The sequence below is a fragment of the Dichomitus squalens genome (genome assembly GCF_000275845.1).
Source record: "Dichomitus squalens LYAD-421 SS1 unplaced genomic scaffold DICSQscaffold_8, whole genome shotgun sequence".
NCBI classification, from domain to species: domain Eukaryota; kingdom Fungi; phylum Basidiomycota; class Agaricomycetes; order Polyporales; family Polyporaceae; genus Dichomitus; species Dichomitus squalens.
Genome location: NW_006766890.1, coordinates 1,131,798 through 1,145,973, shown reverse-complemented (window position 1 = coordinate 1,145,973; position 14,176 = coordinate 1,131,798). Strand labels below are relative to the sequence as shown.

The window sequence follows — 14,176 nt, the reverse complement described above, 5'->3', positions numbered from 1 at the left end:
GAGATCCACGAGATCACTGGTCCAGTCACAGTTTGGCTGAAACTCCCTAAGGCCTGGAAGATCCATGATGTCTTCCATGTGAATCTACTCAAGCCTTATCGAGTCACCAAGGAACACAGTCCAGACTACCCCAGACCGCCTCCGGAAACCGTAGAGGGCGAAGAAGAGTGGGAAGTCGAGGCCATCTTTGTTACGACTGACTGTCGAGCGAGTAAGTGGAGACGAGTGAGGCAGGCAGGAGCGCCGACGAGCTCTGATCACAGTGAGACTGGAGCGGAGCTCAATAGGTAGGACTGGAGACAAGTTGTGTATTGAGTGAAGTATCTACAGAGCGAAATACACGATGGCTTACCTGGAGACAAGAGGTCAAAACTAGAGTCTCTAGGTAGCAAGGGATCCAGCTATATACAGGGAACGAACAATGGGCGCTAGAGAACAATAGCGTCGCCATGGGTACGGAGTACAAGGGGTGTAGGACAATAGTGGACGTGGGGACAAAGGGAGCTATTGTCCGTGTGTGGACAAAGGGAAACCATAGCGAGTAGTGAACAATAAGGAAACGTACGAGGCAATGGTCCGAATCGAAAAGGAAACGTAGCGCCGTGAGGGTGGTTCGTGACAATCTTAGCCCATTGGAAACGTGGGAAAGGCTATCAATACTTCGTCCCTTGGAAGGGCTGGCCTAGCAGCGAAAACTCGTGGGTTTCCGGGAAGGAGATGACTAATGCGCCGAAGCTCCTCACCAAGTACAAGAAGCAACAGCGACTCTAGGGAACGACCCCAACCCACTCCGCTCTCCCACCAATCCACACCATGCCCCAACTCGCCTCTACCTACCGCACTGCCCCCGAAGACGTCCCCACCCCCCAGTGGTTTCTCGACCACGACTTCCACCTCTCCTTCCTCCACCTGCCCGGCAACGAAAACACTGGATACAGTCAGACCTCCCAACGCCAATACGTTGGGTGGCTCCTCCTCCAACCCAACCCGGAGTTGCGCAACATCCTGGAATGGCGATTCCGGGACGTCCCACCCGCCTTTCATGCCTGGGCCATCTACGGCGAGTCGGTCGTCACCCTCACCCATCTCCAGACCCTTGACTGGGACGTCGGCGAGCTCACTGACCCATCTGGCCAACGACGGGCCTACGACACTGTCTCCCAGTTGCGGGCCACGACAATCGCCATGTCCGACCACGCCTTAAATATTGTTTGCGCCCCCCATCATCTTTTCCTCATCGCTGACCTCGTCAATCACATAGAGCAGGTTGACCGCGAACGCGAGCGGACCTGGCTGGAGCGCGTCATCGCCAACAACGACAGCCACGCCGCCTCACCTATTCCCCCCACGCCGCCTCTGCCCGCCCCGGAATGGGGAAACCCGGCCGACGTCTCCGGATGGGGCGACACCAACGTCGACTGGAGCAACACTAACTGGGGGAACGTCCCCATGAACGAGGCCGACATGGAGTGGTCCCCCCCCTATACAACCTCCACGCCGCTCCCCTCCATCCCGCGACTCCCCCTCCCCAACACCGCAGCACCTCCGCCCGATGCCTGCTCGCCTACGCTCCGGCGCGCCCCCTCCGACCGGTACGCGCCCCTCTCCCCGCTCTCCCAGCCCCACCCCCCGCTCCCCAAGCCCCGTCGATGAAGAAGAACCCCCATTCGTCATGGTCATCGACCCCACGTCGCCCCTGGAGTGGCCGGCCTCGGCTGTCCGAACGGTCCTAGGCACCATCAGTGGAGGCGACCTCACCGACACCACCGACCCTGACGCCCTGTCCGCGCCCCCTGCCCCTCCAACTCCCCTGCTCCGCCAACGTACCCCTCGCACCCCCCCATACCCCGCTCCTGCCCCGGGCCCCACCACCATCCACTATCGGATGCCCCTCCTCGGCTACCCAGCATACGGAGGGGCCCTCCTCTACGACGAGCGACTCCTGGACGGCTGGCAAATCGGGCCGGAAGAACCCCGTCACGTCGGCGGACACCCTTGGGAGTGGCGTATCTCAGACCACCTCAACGGGACTGCTCTCCTCGAGGTCCAACTCCGGAGCTACGCCTGGGATGAGCGGTGGGAGCACATGCCTGGTGTCGACAACGCCTACCTCATCGGTGTCTTGGCCGACAACCTTCACTCCAGTGAACGGTTCACGGAGACTTAGTACCTGGGATTCCTTCGGGCAATGATCCAGGCACGCGACCCCACCACCCGCGTCACCGACCACGATGTATGGAGAGAAGCGGCCGACAACCTCGTTGACGCGTACGACGTCCGCAACATCCCCGTCTCGGTCCGCCAGTACCAGAACGGACATGCTGTACGCCTCTGCGACAACATGTCGGGGAACGACCTCCATCACAGCGTGTGGGGGAACTTCTACGACGACGAGATCCTTGATGTCTCCAATTACGGTGACTCCCCTCCACCCACCCCTGCCACACCCGCCGCACCCGTTGAGGAGGTCCTCCGTTCGCGCAGCCCCTCCCCCGTATCCCCGCCCGCTGTCGTCCACGACCTCCCCACTGACGCCATCCCCACCCCTTTCCGTGCCATGCGCCCTGCCCCCGCTTACCCATCGCCCCCCGCTGCCTCCCCAACCATCGCACCGTCGCCGTCCTGCTCCATCACCTTCCTCTCTGGGGGCTACTTCAACCCCATTGATCCTGGCTTGAACATCGGCCTCTGGTACCCACCAGCGCCCTCGTCACCGCTCACGGAGCCAGACTTGGAGTTGAATGATCGGGACAATCGTGCTTAGAAACGGGGGTAATGTTACCGTTGGTACGCCCCACCCCCTATCTTTTTCTATTGGACTACTCCTTCTCGTTGTCCTCATGTACATTCCACCCCCCTTCCTGTTCCTGGCGACCTACATTTACCCTCCCGTTCCCCTGTCGTCCGCCTGTACACTACCACCCCCCATTCCGCCCCCTGACGACTGCGTTCCTAGTCCCGGCCCTCTCCCTTAATATTTCCCCTTTCGTCTATATGACCGGACCCTGAGTCCGACCCTGACCCTTTCCCTTTTCGGTTACATTACTTTACCCTGACCCAGACCCAGACCGTTGTCGCACCCCCTTCCCTTTTTGGTTACATTACCCGACCCTGACCTGGACTCAGGACCCTGTCCCACCTCTATCCCCTTTTGGTTATATCACAGGACCCTGACCTAGGTCGTGTACTATACTGGGCCCAGCCTCGACCAGACGTGTTCCTTTACAGTCTCCTCATACCTCCCCACTTTGGTCGGTTACCTTTCCCTTCCTAATACGGTCAGTACCCCATAGTATATAAGGAGGCCCGTAGTCGGTAGAGGCTCCCCACTTCTGTTCTCCTCTTCGTTACCTCTTGTATCCCTATATCCCTCAATCTAGGGACTTGTGCGATACTCTCTCCCCCCGTGTGCTACACCGCATACTTGGATAAGTCCGCATGATAAGTCTGGATAGACTTGTGTTAGTACTTCAGCGTAACAGGAGCTAGGCTTTGGGACATAACCTGTGACAGGCATCCATTCCCAGGCCATTTCTCTGTCCCAGTTTGGGTCCGGGACATTGGCCAATGCCCGTCGTGACAGTTCAGTTCACTCGAACATCTCCTCTCATCGCTCTAACAAGCCTCTTATAACCAACAACCCTTCTAGGTGAGTTGCAGGCTATCCGCTGTCGTTGCCACCCGTGGGAGAGGCTTTTGCCCCCCAGGTTCAACATCACAGTCACTAGTAGGGATGTGATATTAGTGCATGGCTTAGCATTGCTGCTGTGCTGCCTTCTTGCAGTGAAATATATCTTGTTCCCCATAATTCTCCAGTAGTTTGATGTCTAGCAATGATACAGGACGGACAGGAGCAACGGACAAACCCACGCTACCCGCAGGCATGACTTTGTTATTGTTGACAGATAATTCGTGCTCAGCACAAATTTAATAACAAAGGTGTGGCGATACACATATTCATTGTAAGACGAATTGATTGCGTGTTCGAAGGATCCGGCACCCGGAAACCGTGCAAATTCCCATGTTTTACAGATGTAAATCCCGCCCTTCTAACCCGCTGTCTAAGCAAGGTTTTTCTCCTGTCTGAGACCACGCCAGATTGACCGTGGAAAGCCGTCATCTTGACGCGCTTTTTGCTCGTCCATAAACCGGTGTTCGACCAGGGTTTTCTGCTCCATTTCCTTGGCCGGACCGCACTATTTCCTCGGTTTTCCCCTGTGGGTTTTGCACAGTCCCGGGCGCCATAGTGTTCACCCACGAAGATACACCATCGTGATCAACCAGTACCCAACTTCTTGGTCAACACGAAGTACGGGGCGCTCAGTGACTGCGAGGCGTCACATTCTCTACTTAACTTGACCGCAAGTGACCAAAATCATTGATGCTGGCAATGTAAACTGTACAGGAATATTTCATGGATACATTATATTTCTATACCGCTTCTCGCTTCCGTGGCGTGGCTCTCAAGATGTCATCCACTCTGCAAAAGTAAGTGATTACTAAGTGCCAGATCCGAGGCGCAGAAAGCAGCTCACCGGAGAATCATCTCAGCCGCTTCACTGGCGCTGATGACGACCTGCCTCTTGAGCTTGTAGCTCTCCGTGACCCCCAACTTCACCATTGATCCAATCGAGCCCTCGTTCATGTCTATGCACGTCGTTGAGCCCTTCACGCTTCGACACCTACGGAATGAATGGACTTACCGAGCCCTGCGTCGCTTTTGCCTTCGTAGTGCGCCGCTCGAAGTTTCGCGACCAAGTCCGAGGAGTCATAACCTGCGTTGTCCGCCAAGATAGTCGGGATCATCCTGAGCGCCCTGCCGAATGCCTCTGCAGCAATCGCCTTCTTGCCCTGGATTTTCCGCGCCTCCTCGTCGACGGCACAGCTCATGAGCATCTCCGAGCAGCCTCCGCCAAGCACAATACGTGTCTCCTTGACAGTTTGCGACAAGACCGAAAGAGCATCGTGGAGCGAGCGTTCTGCCTCGTCAATCATCTGATTCGTTGAACCCCGCAGGACGACGGTGCACGCTTCACCCGCCGCGACGCCGGAGAACTTGATCAACTAGTCCACGAAGGCGCATCAGCGACGGCAAGACGAGGCAGAAGGCAAGAGGAATACCTTATCTTCGCCAATCATGACCTCCTCGATCAGCTCACATCGTCCGAGCTTGACGAGCTCGGGATGGTCAAACGTGCTAGCGATCTCACCGCCAGTGACAAGCGCAAGGCGCTCCACGCCCTCGAAATCTGCATGCTCAATCGTGAGGATACCCTTTTCGGCAAGAAGTGACTCGGGGTAGTTGTAGATAAGTTGACGATTGACGAAGCAGTTGATCCCGTGAGCAGCAATCGCATCCACCTTAGACTTCATCTTCTCCTGCAGTGAAACGTGAGAATGAGGATCACATCGGGACCTAGCGTAGCGAACCTTCTCGGCACGCTCAAGCTCGGCAAGTTTGCCAGTACTATCAACCTTGATCCGAGCACCAAAGACCTTAATCTTGTCGGTATCCATGGCTTGAACGAATGGATGAGGGATTGGGACAGAGTACACAAGGTTACGGCTTACAGGTGTTCGCAATGAGGATCTTGGCATTTTCAAGTCGCTTCGGGCAATTGGTCCCGATGGTCTTGTCAAGGATGAAACCTACCTTTGACCTCAGAAAACGAAAGTGCCCTGTGGCAAGATACGCACCTTCATCTAGATACGAGTCCGTGAGCTTGCCCCCAGCCTTTTTGATGACCTGGATATGCTCCAGGTTTGTCGAACCCTGCACGTATGTCAATGGAAAGATCATCAGCGATGGTGACAAGACGCTGACCTTGAGTCGAAGCACGGCATCTACAGCGAGGTTGGCGAAGTAATCCTTGTCCTGGGAGAGGACTTTTGAGGAGAGGGTAGTCCGGGCAATGTTAACAAGATCTTGCCTGAAGCGAGCGGGATCGGTGCTGAAGTGCATCGAGAAGACGTCTGTCTACTTGAGCACTGCTGAAGATGAACGGCCGACACATACCTGTTGTCCTGGGCAGCCTTCTCGAGTGCTCGAAGAGACGCAGCGCTGGCTATACGGAAACCCTCGATGATGGTTTGTGGGTGGATCTTCTGGGCGATGAGCTTCTCGGCCTCCCTGAGGAGCTCTGCAGCCAGGACGCAAACGCTAGTTGTACCGTCGCCGACTTCATCGTCCTGGACCTTTGAGATGTTGACGAGAATCTTGGCGGCGGCATTGTCGAGTTGAATGGACTTGAGGATTGTTGCGCCATCGTTGGTGACATTGATCTCTCCGGATGATGCTGACTGGAGGATCTTGTTCATGCCCTTGGGGCCAAGTGTGGATTTGACGAGATCTCCGAGGGCGAGTGCGCCGACGAAGGAGGCAAGACGCGCGTTCTCGGCCTTCTCCTCAGTTGCCTACAGAACGGGTGAGTGATGGACAGCAAGAGATAGAAATGGGACATACCTCTGCACCAAAGATGTTCATGGCAATACAGATAGATGGAGACAAAGAAAAGAGTGGAAGAGGAGGGGAGAGACAGAATGCGGACTTCTCAGTCCAAGATCATAGACGCTCCAAATATTGCGGCTTCTCGTCCACGTGACGTGCTATGAGCGGTGCTGTCCTGCCCACGTCGACGAGCGCAGCAAGTGCTGCAGTTCAAACCCTCCCTTCACACCGACGACGACGACGACGACGACGACCGACTGCTCTTCGTGGCATTCCTTCCTTCCTTTGATTCTTTTAATCCTGGTTGTGCCTATTTGGCTGTTCTCTCCAGCTGCCTAGACAATGTCTGGCAACGTACGAGCACGCCGGCAGGCATCTCCTCCCGGCCGCCATACACTGCCAGTCCAGACGTCCCAGAGGTTCCCTCATCCTCGTCATGACCATCTTGACGCAGATGAGCGTCGCGAGGCTGCTTCCAGAGGCCTTCGCCCCGGACGCAAGTCCCATGCCGTCGGCGGGCTCAACCTCTCCCCCGGAGAGTGGAAACTCCTCGCCGTCATCTTGATAGTCGCGTCCGCAGTCAGACTCTTCCGCATCTCTCAACCAAACAGTGTCGTGTATGTGTTTTATATCAATCATGAAAGCCAAGACCCCCCTCCGAATCTCACCGCGGCTGCTCATTCTAGCTTCGATGAAGTGCACTTCGGCAAGTTCGCCTCGCGGTATATCAAGTCGTCTTACTTTGTCGACGTGCACCCGCCCCTGGCCAAGCTTCTCATCACCCTTGCTGGTTGGCTGTTTGGCTACGACGGTAACTTTGACTTCAAGGACATCGCCAAGTACGTCCGTCTTTCGTAGCGTTCTGAGGACGTTTGTTGACGTCATTGGCAGAGTGTACGAGAATGTGCCGTACGTCGCAATGCGCATGGTCCCCGCCTTGATGGGCGTCGGGACTGTCCCCCTTGCCTATCTCACCATCCGTGCACTCGACTGTCGTGTCACCACCGCCCTCCTCGCCTCCCTCTTCATCACCTTCGAGAATGGCATGATCACCCAGTCCCGTCACATCCTCCTCGACTCTCCTCTCATCTTCTTCACTGCCCTCACCACGTTCGCTTGGACTGCCTTCTGTAACGAGGATCACTATGAGCCTTTCACGGAGTCCTGGTGGATCTGGCTGTCCATGACGGGCCTTTCCCTCGGCGCAGTCGTTAGCTGCAAGTGGGTCGGCCTCTTCACTATCGCCACGGTCGGTCTAGGCACTCTCAAACAGCTTTGGGATCTTCTCGGTGATCTTCGCGTCACACCCAAGCTGTTCATCAGACACTTTGTGGCTCGCGCAATTTGCCTTATCCTGATTCCAATCATCTTCTACATGTCCACGTTCGGCATTCACTTCCTCATTCTGAGCAACCATGGCGAAGGAGACGGTTTCATGAGCTCTGAGTTCCAGCACACACTCAATGGGCGCGGTATGGCAGACACATTCGCTGATGTCGCTGTTGGCTCGCAAATCACCCTCCGCCATGTCAACACTCAAGGTGGCTACCTCCACTCGCACCCGCACCTCTACCCCGGGGGCAGCAAGCGTAAGTTTGCAGAAACATACTCATCGTTCAAGTGTCTATAGGCCTAACGTAAGCCCGTCTCAGAGCAACAGGTTACTCTCTATCCGCACCGCGACAATAACAATGACTGGCGCATCGTGAACGCGACTGCTGACGGCGACCCGTACACGAATTGGATGGATCACGATATCTCTTATATCACCTCTGGTACTCGTGTCAAAATTCGGCACATCCAGACTGAGAAGTCTCTGCACTCGCACGATGTACGCCCGCCCGTCTCCGACGTCGACTTCCAGCAGGAGGTTTCTGGGTATGGTATCCCCGGATATGCGGGCGACACGAATGACGATTGGATCGTTGAGATCTACAAGGGCGATAAACGGGACAAGGAGTCGGGCAAGCGTCTCAGGACCCTCAGGACCCAGTTCCGGCTGAAGCATGTCATGACTGGTTGCTATCTGTTCTCTCACAAAGTCAAGCTTCCCGAGTGGGGTTTCGAGCAGCAGGAGGTGACCTGCAACAAGCAAGCAGTCTTGGCCAACTCGTTGTGGTACGTCGAGACCAACTACCACCCTAAACGTAAGTCTCCAACCAACGGGCTTGCAATGATGCTGCTAACGTTCAAGTGCCGGAGGATGCGCCCAAGGTCAATTACAAGCTGCCTGGCTTCTTCTCAAAGTTCTTGGAGCTGCAACAAGTCATGTGGACCACTAATGCCGGCCTTACGGACCGTCACATGTATGATTCTCGTCCCGACGCATGGCCCCGTCTACGCCGCGGTATCGTTAGTGCTCAGCCCGTGAATTTTCAGTCTCATTGGTAGCTAACGTCACGCGTATAGAACTTCTGGGTCAAGGATCACCGCCAAATCTACCTTTTGGGCAACCCTTTGATCTGGTATCTCAGCACCGCTGCTGTGTTCGCCTACGCCGCTGTCCGCGGCTTCCTCATTCTCCGTGCGAAGCGCGGGTTCAGGGACTTCGAGAACAGTAAGTTCCGTTTACCGGCCATGATCCGTCAAACGTGTTGACACCCTCATTAGCGAGAGTGGCGAAGTACGACGCAATCTGTGGCTTCTTGTTCGTCGGCTGGGCTTTGCACTACCTGCCTTTCTACATCATGCGTCGTCAACTGTTCCTACACCACTACTTCCCGGCGCTGTACTTCGCCATCCTACTCTCTTGCTCCGTTTTCGATCTCGTCACTTTCGCGCTGCGCCCGCGCGCCCGACTGCAGATCGCTGCCGTGCTTCTCGTCGTCGCCATCTGGAACTACACATATTTCAGTCCTCTGGCGTATGGACTCCCTTGGACGAAGAGCAAGTGCTATAAGGCGAAGTGGCTGAAGACTTGGGATTTCTCTTGGTAAGAATAATATCTGACAAGGAATGTGTCCGAGCTAATGTATCGGCACCGCACCAGCAACGACTTCTTGGACAATGTGAGTGGTTGACACTGCTGTACACCGATGATCTTTATTCACTAATCACACCCAGTATTCGGATTACAAGGGGATTGCTCCAACTCCGCGAGCTTCGTCCCCCGCAGTTGTCAACCAGCCCGTGCACCAAGGTGTTCCAGGAGTGGTTCCCATTGGCGAGCCAGTCAAGCTCGCCGAGCAGCCTCCCGCTGAGGCTGACACGACCAAGGCCACTTTCGGCCAAGCGGAGCCCGGCCACGATGTCTTTGGCGGACATCCGCACAACGACTTGAAGAGCCAGGAGGGACAGACGCCACGTAAAATGGACGGGGATGTCGACGATCAGGAAATAGTGGTCAGTTCACAGAGCGCGGAGTCGGTCACAGAAGCGCCGAAGGTCGCCGAAGAGGCGACGTCGGAAATAGTCGAAAGCTCGCAGCCGGAGAGCACGTCGTCAGAAAGCACGTCACTCGCAGACACTGCAACCACGGCGGCTGAAGAGGCGGCTACTTCCCATCACGACCATCCCGAAGGTCCAAAAGTGGAGGAAGAGGCTGAGGCGGACCGCGTGCGTGCGGGACTCTTCTCAGACGCATAAAACGAAATGTCGCGCATCGCTTTCTTGTACCTCGTATGTTTTCTTCCATGCATCCATTGTCTGTCGTAGTATATATTGGTAAAGATTGTACATGCCCTCGAAGGACCTTGTCGTAGTATGTACGGTACATAATTTTCCCTAGTGCGATGCGGGTGCCATCGCTAGAAATACACTCCCTCAAGATAAGGATTACCGAAGCTGCGTATGCAGCACAGCGGCGATCATTCGCTATTGGTGCTCAACCGGCTGCCTGTGTCCGTTCTAGCATCTTATTCACCGCAACTGGTCTACCACTGGGTGGATGTGCCAAGTCTGTCATACGCTGCTCCCTCATTCGCAGAAGGAGCTGTACTAATGACATCGGAGTGACGATCTCGTTCTGCGCGCTGTCGTCCTGTGTAGACGGGGTATTCCCACTAGTGATTGTCCCGCTGCTGACAACGCTAGCACTTCTCCCAGCCTTGACCCCGCCCCTTCGCGTTCCGCCACTGGCGCTGCCCGACTTGTGCAGGAACGACGACCTTGCCGAATCCGCATGGACATCTTCGCTGTACCGATCCCAGAGCGCATACAACGAGATGATCTCCTGCGCGATGGTGGCGACAAGAGTCATGCTGACGTTGAGTCCAGCCATGAAACCTATGACGTCTTGTGGCTGCTGTTGTTTCTTCTGGCTGTGGGTCGTAGAGCGAGAAGAGCGACGTGTGGGAGAACCAGAATGACTATGGTGGGATGAGCCAGAGTGTGAAGGGGCTGATGAAGCGGGTTGCTGGATAGAGGCGCGAGTCGGCGCATGGAAGACGAGGGTCAAATAGATAGCGGCGATAGCGATGAGATGCGGAGGATACAGGAGGCAGAGTTCAGAGCGGTATGTATCGTTGATGATGAACCTGACAGGAGCCTGAGCATCTTGCGCCTGCGGGGAAGGACAGTAGGGAAGACCATACCATGCCATTTGCAGCGCACCTTCCTGTAGTTCTAATTTGCCTTCTCCCGTCCCCCAGTATCGAGGGCCGTCGGAATCATCCGCGTCGGCTTCACCTGCCTCTGCTTGAGGGAGGGAGACACCTCCCTCCTTTCCGCATAGCGTCACGAGCGTGCGGTAGGGATGGAAGACGGTGAGATCACACTCGAGTTCGTCGACGAGGTAGAACTCCATTTCGGCCAACTTGGAGTTATCCGAGGGGAAAGTCTTTATGCCGTATTCGTCTCCTGTATTCCTCTGACGTTAGAGTTGCAAAATGGCTTGAGAAGTGAGAGGCGTTACCGAAGAGTGTGCGAGCCTCAGTGACGACACTCCTGATGGCCACGGGAGCCTCTTCTGCCTTGGCAGCAACATAGCAGCAGGCGGCGATGACAATGAAGGGGTCGGTCTCACAGTAGGAGTTCTTCACGTAGAATCGACGGAAGAAGACGGTCGCAGTGGCGATAACCCTCTGTCTGAGTTGCAGCTTCTTGCCGAGCTTGGATATGACTGGGAGACGGAGAGTGGGGTCAATCAGGACAACGCAATGCCGAGGGCATTCCGAACAAAACTCACGGTTGGCGAAGAATATGTTGAGGAAGCCGAGATGCTCCGGGCTGTCTGCATACTGGAGGTCGTAGTAGCGGGCCTGGTGGAGGGTGGCCCTGTCGACGATCCATCGTTTGCTGCCGCAGCGAGTGCTGAGCGAGAGCCAAAGGGTGATTGGAGAGAAGACATACTAGTGGGAGCTGGACCAGAAGTTGGTGGCCATTGGGGGCGACAGGATTCGGGGACGTCGCACACTGCGTCCGAGCCGTCGCACGCAGCGCACGCGACAGCGACCCGAGCCGCTCCGAAGCCGGCAATCGTCTCTCAAAACGCAGCGTCTCGCCTCTTTCCCCACACCTTTTCCCCCTCCCTCGACGTTCCCCTCCCTTTCGACGACGACGACGACGACAGCAACGTCCGCCATGTTCTTCCGTGCCGCTACCCGCTCTCTCTCCGCCCAGTCCCGCCAGTTCTCCTCCTCGGCCGCCCGCCAGTCAAAGGTCGCTGTCCTTGGCGCCGGTGGAGGAATCGGCCAGCCCTTGTCCCTCCTCCTCAAGCTCAACCCTCTCGTCACCGAGCTTTCTCTCTACGATATCCGTGGCGCTCCTGGTGTTGCCGCCGATGTCTCTCACATAGACAGCAAGAGCGAGGTACGCGTCATATCCTCCCAGTTCGCGCTACGTGTAACCTCGTCTCGCCCCAATCAAGGTCCACGGTTACCCCGCCGACAAGCTCGACCAAGCCCTTGAGGGCACTGACGTCGTCGTCATCCCCGCTGGCGTTCCTCGTAAGGTGCGCATACTTCCCAACGCTGATCAAGGTTTCGATAGCTGACTTCCGTCGTCCGTCTAGCCCGGTGTAAGCACTGCTCTCGACCCTTCTTCCTCCTTTCGCTCTAACCCCGAGACTCGGCACAACCTAGATGACCCGTGACGACCTTTTCAACACCAATGCGTCCATCGTCCGTGACCTGGCTGCTGCCATTGCCCGCGTCTCCCCCAAGGCCCACATCCTCGTCATCTCTAACCCCGTCAACTCCACCGTCCCCATCGTCTCCGCCGTCCTCGAGAAGGCTGGTGTCTACGACCCTGCTCACGTCTTCGGCGTCACCACTCTCGACGTCGTCCGTGCCCAGCGCTTCCTCGCCGGTATTGTTGGTGCCGACCCTAAGGAGGTCCCCGTTACTGTTGTCGGCGGTCACTCTGGTACGACCATCGTCCCCCTCCTTTCCCAGACCCCGCACGGCAAGGGCGTTACTGGAGAGGCGTACAAGAAGCTCGTCCACCGCATTCAGTTTGGTGGTGACGAGGTTGTCCAGGCCAAGGAGGGTGCTGGCTCCGCGACGCTTTCCATGGCGTACGCCGGTGCGCGCTTCACTGGCGATCTTCTCCGTGCAATCAACGGCGAGAAGGGTGTTGTCACCCCCACCTTCGTCAAGAGCCCTCTCTTCGCTGACCAGGGCATTGACTTCTTCTCTTCGAACGTCGAACTTGGTGTAAGTCCCGCTTATTGTCGTACCCCATTAAGTCTCCTTGACACTCTGTCTTTCCCAGCCCAATGGTGTCGAGAAGATCCTCCCTCTGGGTCAGATTTCCGCCGAGGAGGAGGAGTTGCTCGCTGCCAGCTTGCCCGAGCTCAAGAAGAACATCGAGAAGGGCAAGAAGTTCGTCTCACAGTCTTAGACCATTTAGTGGTACCAGCCTATAGTCTTTCTACTGCCGTGCGACACCGTGCCAAAAGCGTTGTTGTACCACTAGAATATAATGTTCGCGGCACTTCCGGGTTAACTACCGAGACGAGATGCACGTTTTGTACCGTGTCCCTACACTTGCTCTTCAGAGCTCGTGCCGAACGAAGAAAATCTATTCACGTACGTCGAGGGGATGAGTATGTTACCTGTGATTCTTGCCCTTGCCCTTGACCGTGGTGAAGCCGTCTTCGTCGACTTCGGGTTCTTCTTTGGGCGGCCGTGGCCTCTCTGACAGCTGCGGTACTTCATCTTCCTCATCCTCTTCGTCGCTCATATCCTCCCAGTCGCTGTTGTCCCCAGCCGCTTCCTCCACATCCACTTTCTTCTCCTTCAGCTTGTCCGCCCTTTCCTCAAATTCCTTCAGCAACTCAGTCTTGCCCACCGAGACCTCCTCCCAAAGCCTTATGACATCCTTCGCGACTGCCTCCGCGCTCCCGTCCTCCAAGTTGGTGTCGAATTCATCAGCCATGACTTGCAATAGGCGATCCTCGACGTAGTCGAGATCTGGTTTGGGAATTTGCTCCTCGAAGTCATCGACGAGCACGGAGGCGAGCCAGGTGCGCTTCTCGGCAGATTCGGGGCCACCCCAGCCTTGATCGACGGCGATGCGAAGGGCAGGCCAGTATGCGAGGCGTGCGATCACGCCGCGAGCGAAGAAAACCGAGGATTGCGGTGGGCTAGAGGATGCCATGTAGATTCGTAGATAGCTGTGGTGATGAGAGGGAACAGAGGCTGAGCACTCTCGGCGGCAGCCTGAGCCTGCAGGGACCATGGCCTCCAAAAATTCGTGAGCGCTTCTCTGCGTCTGCTGTACGGGCGGGCACCTTCCCACGGCGCCCTCGCTCCTGAATCTGCCCTCTCTCTTCTCATCTTTCCTCCT

The 14,176-nt window shown here is 56.3% G+C and overlaps 5 protein-coding genes across 5 annotated transcripts; 3 read left to right on the top strand and 2 right to left on the bottom strand.

The window, feature by feature from the left end:
- Positions 1–813: 813 nt before the first annotated feature.
- Positions 814–2,764, top strand: DICSQDRAFT_168819 (uncharacterized protein; the record flags this gene model as incomplete). The annotated part of the gene is made up of 3 exons (XM_007364432.1): positions 814–1,592; positions 1,621–2,119; positions 2,168–2,764. The coding sequence occupies 3 exons, from the start codon at positions 814–816 to the stop codon at positions 2,762–2,764; spliced, it is 1,875 nt and encodes a 624-aa protein (XP_007364494.1).
- A 1,590-nt stretch (positions 2,765–4,354) lies between these two features.
- Positions 4,355–6,524, bottom strand: DICSQDRAFT_135394 (uncharacterized protein). Its single transcript, XM_007364431.1, has 10 exons — positions 6,464–6,524; positions 6,017–6,414; positions 5,825–5,951; positions 5,698–5,773; positions 5,572–5,649; positions 5,431–5,519; positions 5,122–5,379; positions 4,704–5,064; positions 4,536–4,647; positions 4,355–4,480 (listed from the first exon to the last, which is right to left on the bottom strand). The coding sequence occupies exons 1-10, from the start codon at positions 6,482–6,484 to the stop codon at positions 4,432–4,434; spliced, it is 1,569 nt and encodes a 522-aa protein (XP_007364493.1). The 5' UTR covers positions 6,485–6,524; the 3' UTR covers positions 4,355–4,431.
- A 266-nt stretch (positions 6,525–6,790) lies between these two features.
- DICSQDRAFT_56641 (glycosyltransferase family 39 protein) lies at positions 6,791–9,384 on the top strand (the record flags this gene model as incomplete). Its single annotated transcript, XM_007364430.1, has 7 exons — positions 6,791–7,065; positions 7,135–7,287; positions 7,340–8,037; positions 8,101–8,595; positions 8,643–8,800; positions 8,858–9,005; positions 9,059–9,384. 7 exons carry the CDS (start codon positions 6,791–6,793, stop codon positions 9,382–9,384), a joined length of 2,253 nt encoding a protein of 750 aa, XP_007364492.1.
- An 887-nt stretch (positions 9,385–10,271) lies between these two features.
- On the bottom strand, positions 10,272–11,769 carry DICSQDRAFT_168816 (cyclin-like protein; the record flags this gene model as incomplete). The annotated part of the gene is made up of 4 exons (XM_007364429.1): positions 10,272–11,245; positions 11,301–11,507; positions 11,574–11,683; positions 11,738–11,769. The coding sequence occupies 4 exons, from the start codon at positions 11,767–11,769 to the stop codon at positions 10,272–10,274; spliced, it is 1,323 nt and encodes a 440-aa protein (XP_007364491.1).
- A 130-nt stretch (positions 11,770–11,899) lies between these two features.
- On the top strand, positions 11,900–14,144 carry DICSQDRAFT_154320 (malate dehydrogenase). Its single transcript, XM_007364428.1, has 5 exons — positions 11,900–12,196; positions 12,255–12,338; positions 12,399–12,404; positions 12,469–13,041; positions 13,100–14,144. Exons 1-5 carry the CDS (start codon positions 11,969–11,971, stop codon positions 13,226–13,228), a joined length of 1,020 nt encoding a protein of 339 aa, XP_007364490.1. The 5' UTR covers positions 11,900–11,968; the 3' UTR covers positions 13,229–14,144.
- The last annotated feature ends 32 nt before the right edge of the window (positions 14,145–14,176 follow it).

Coding starts and splice junctions, on each gene's coding strand:
- DICSQDRAFT_154320 (XM_007364428.1), top strand. CDS start 11,969: ATGTTCTTCCGTGCCGCTACCCGCTCTCTCTCCGCCCAGTCCCGCCAG. Junction 12,197..12,254: donor ACATAGACAGCAAGAGCGAG/GTACGCGTCATA, acceptor GCCCCAATCAAG/GTCCACGGTTACCCCGCCGA. Junction 13,042..13,099: donor CTTCGAACGTCGAACTTGGT/GTAAGTCCCGCT, acceptor TGTCTTTCCCAG/CCCAATGGTGTCGAGAAGAT.
- DICSQDRAFT_135394 (XM_007364431.1), bottom strand. CDS start 6,484: ATGAACATCTTTGGTGCAGAG. Junction 6,415..6,463: donor TGAACATCTTTGGTGCAGAG/GTATGTCCCATT, acceptor CCCGTTCTGTAG/GCAACTGAGGAGAAGGCCGA. Junction 5,650..5,697: donor GGACTCGTATCTAGATGAAG/GTGCGTATCTTG, acceptor GGTCAAAGGTAG/GTTTCATCCTTGACAAGACC.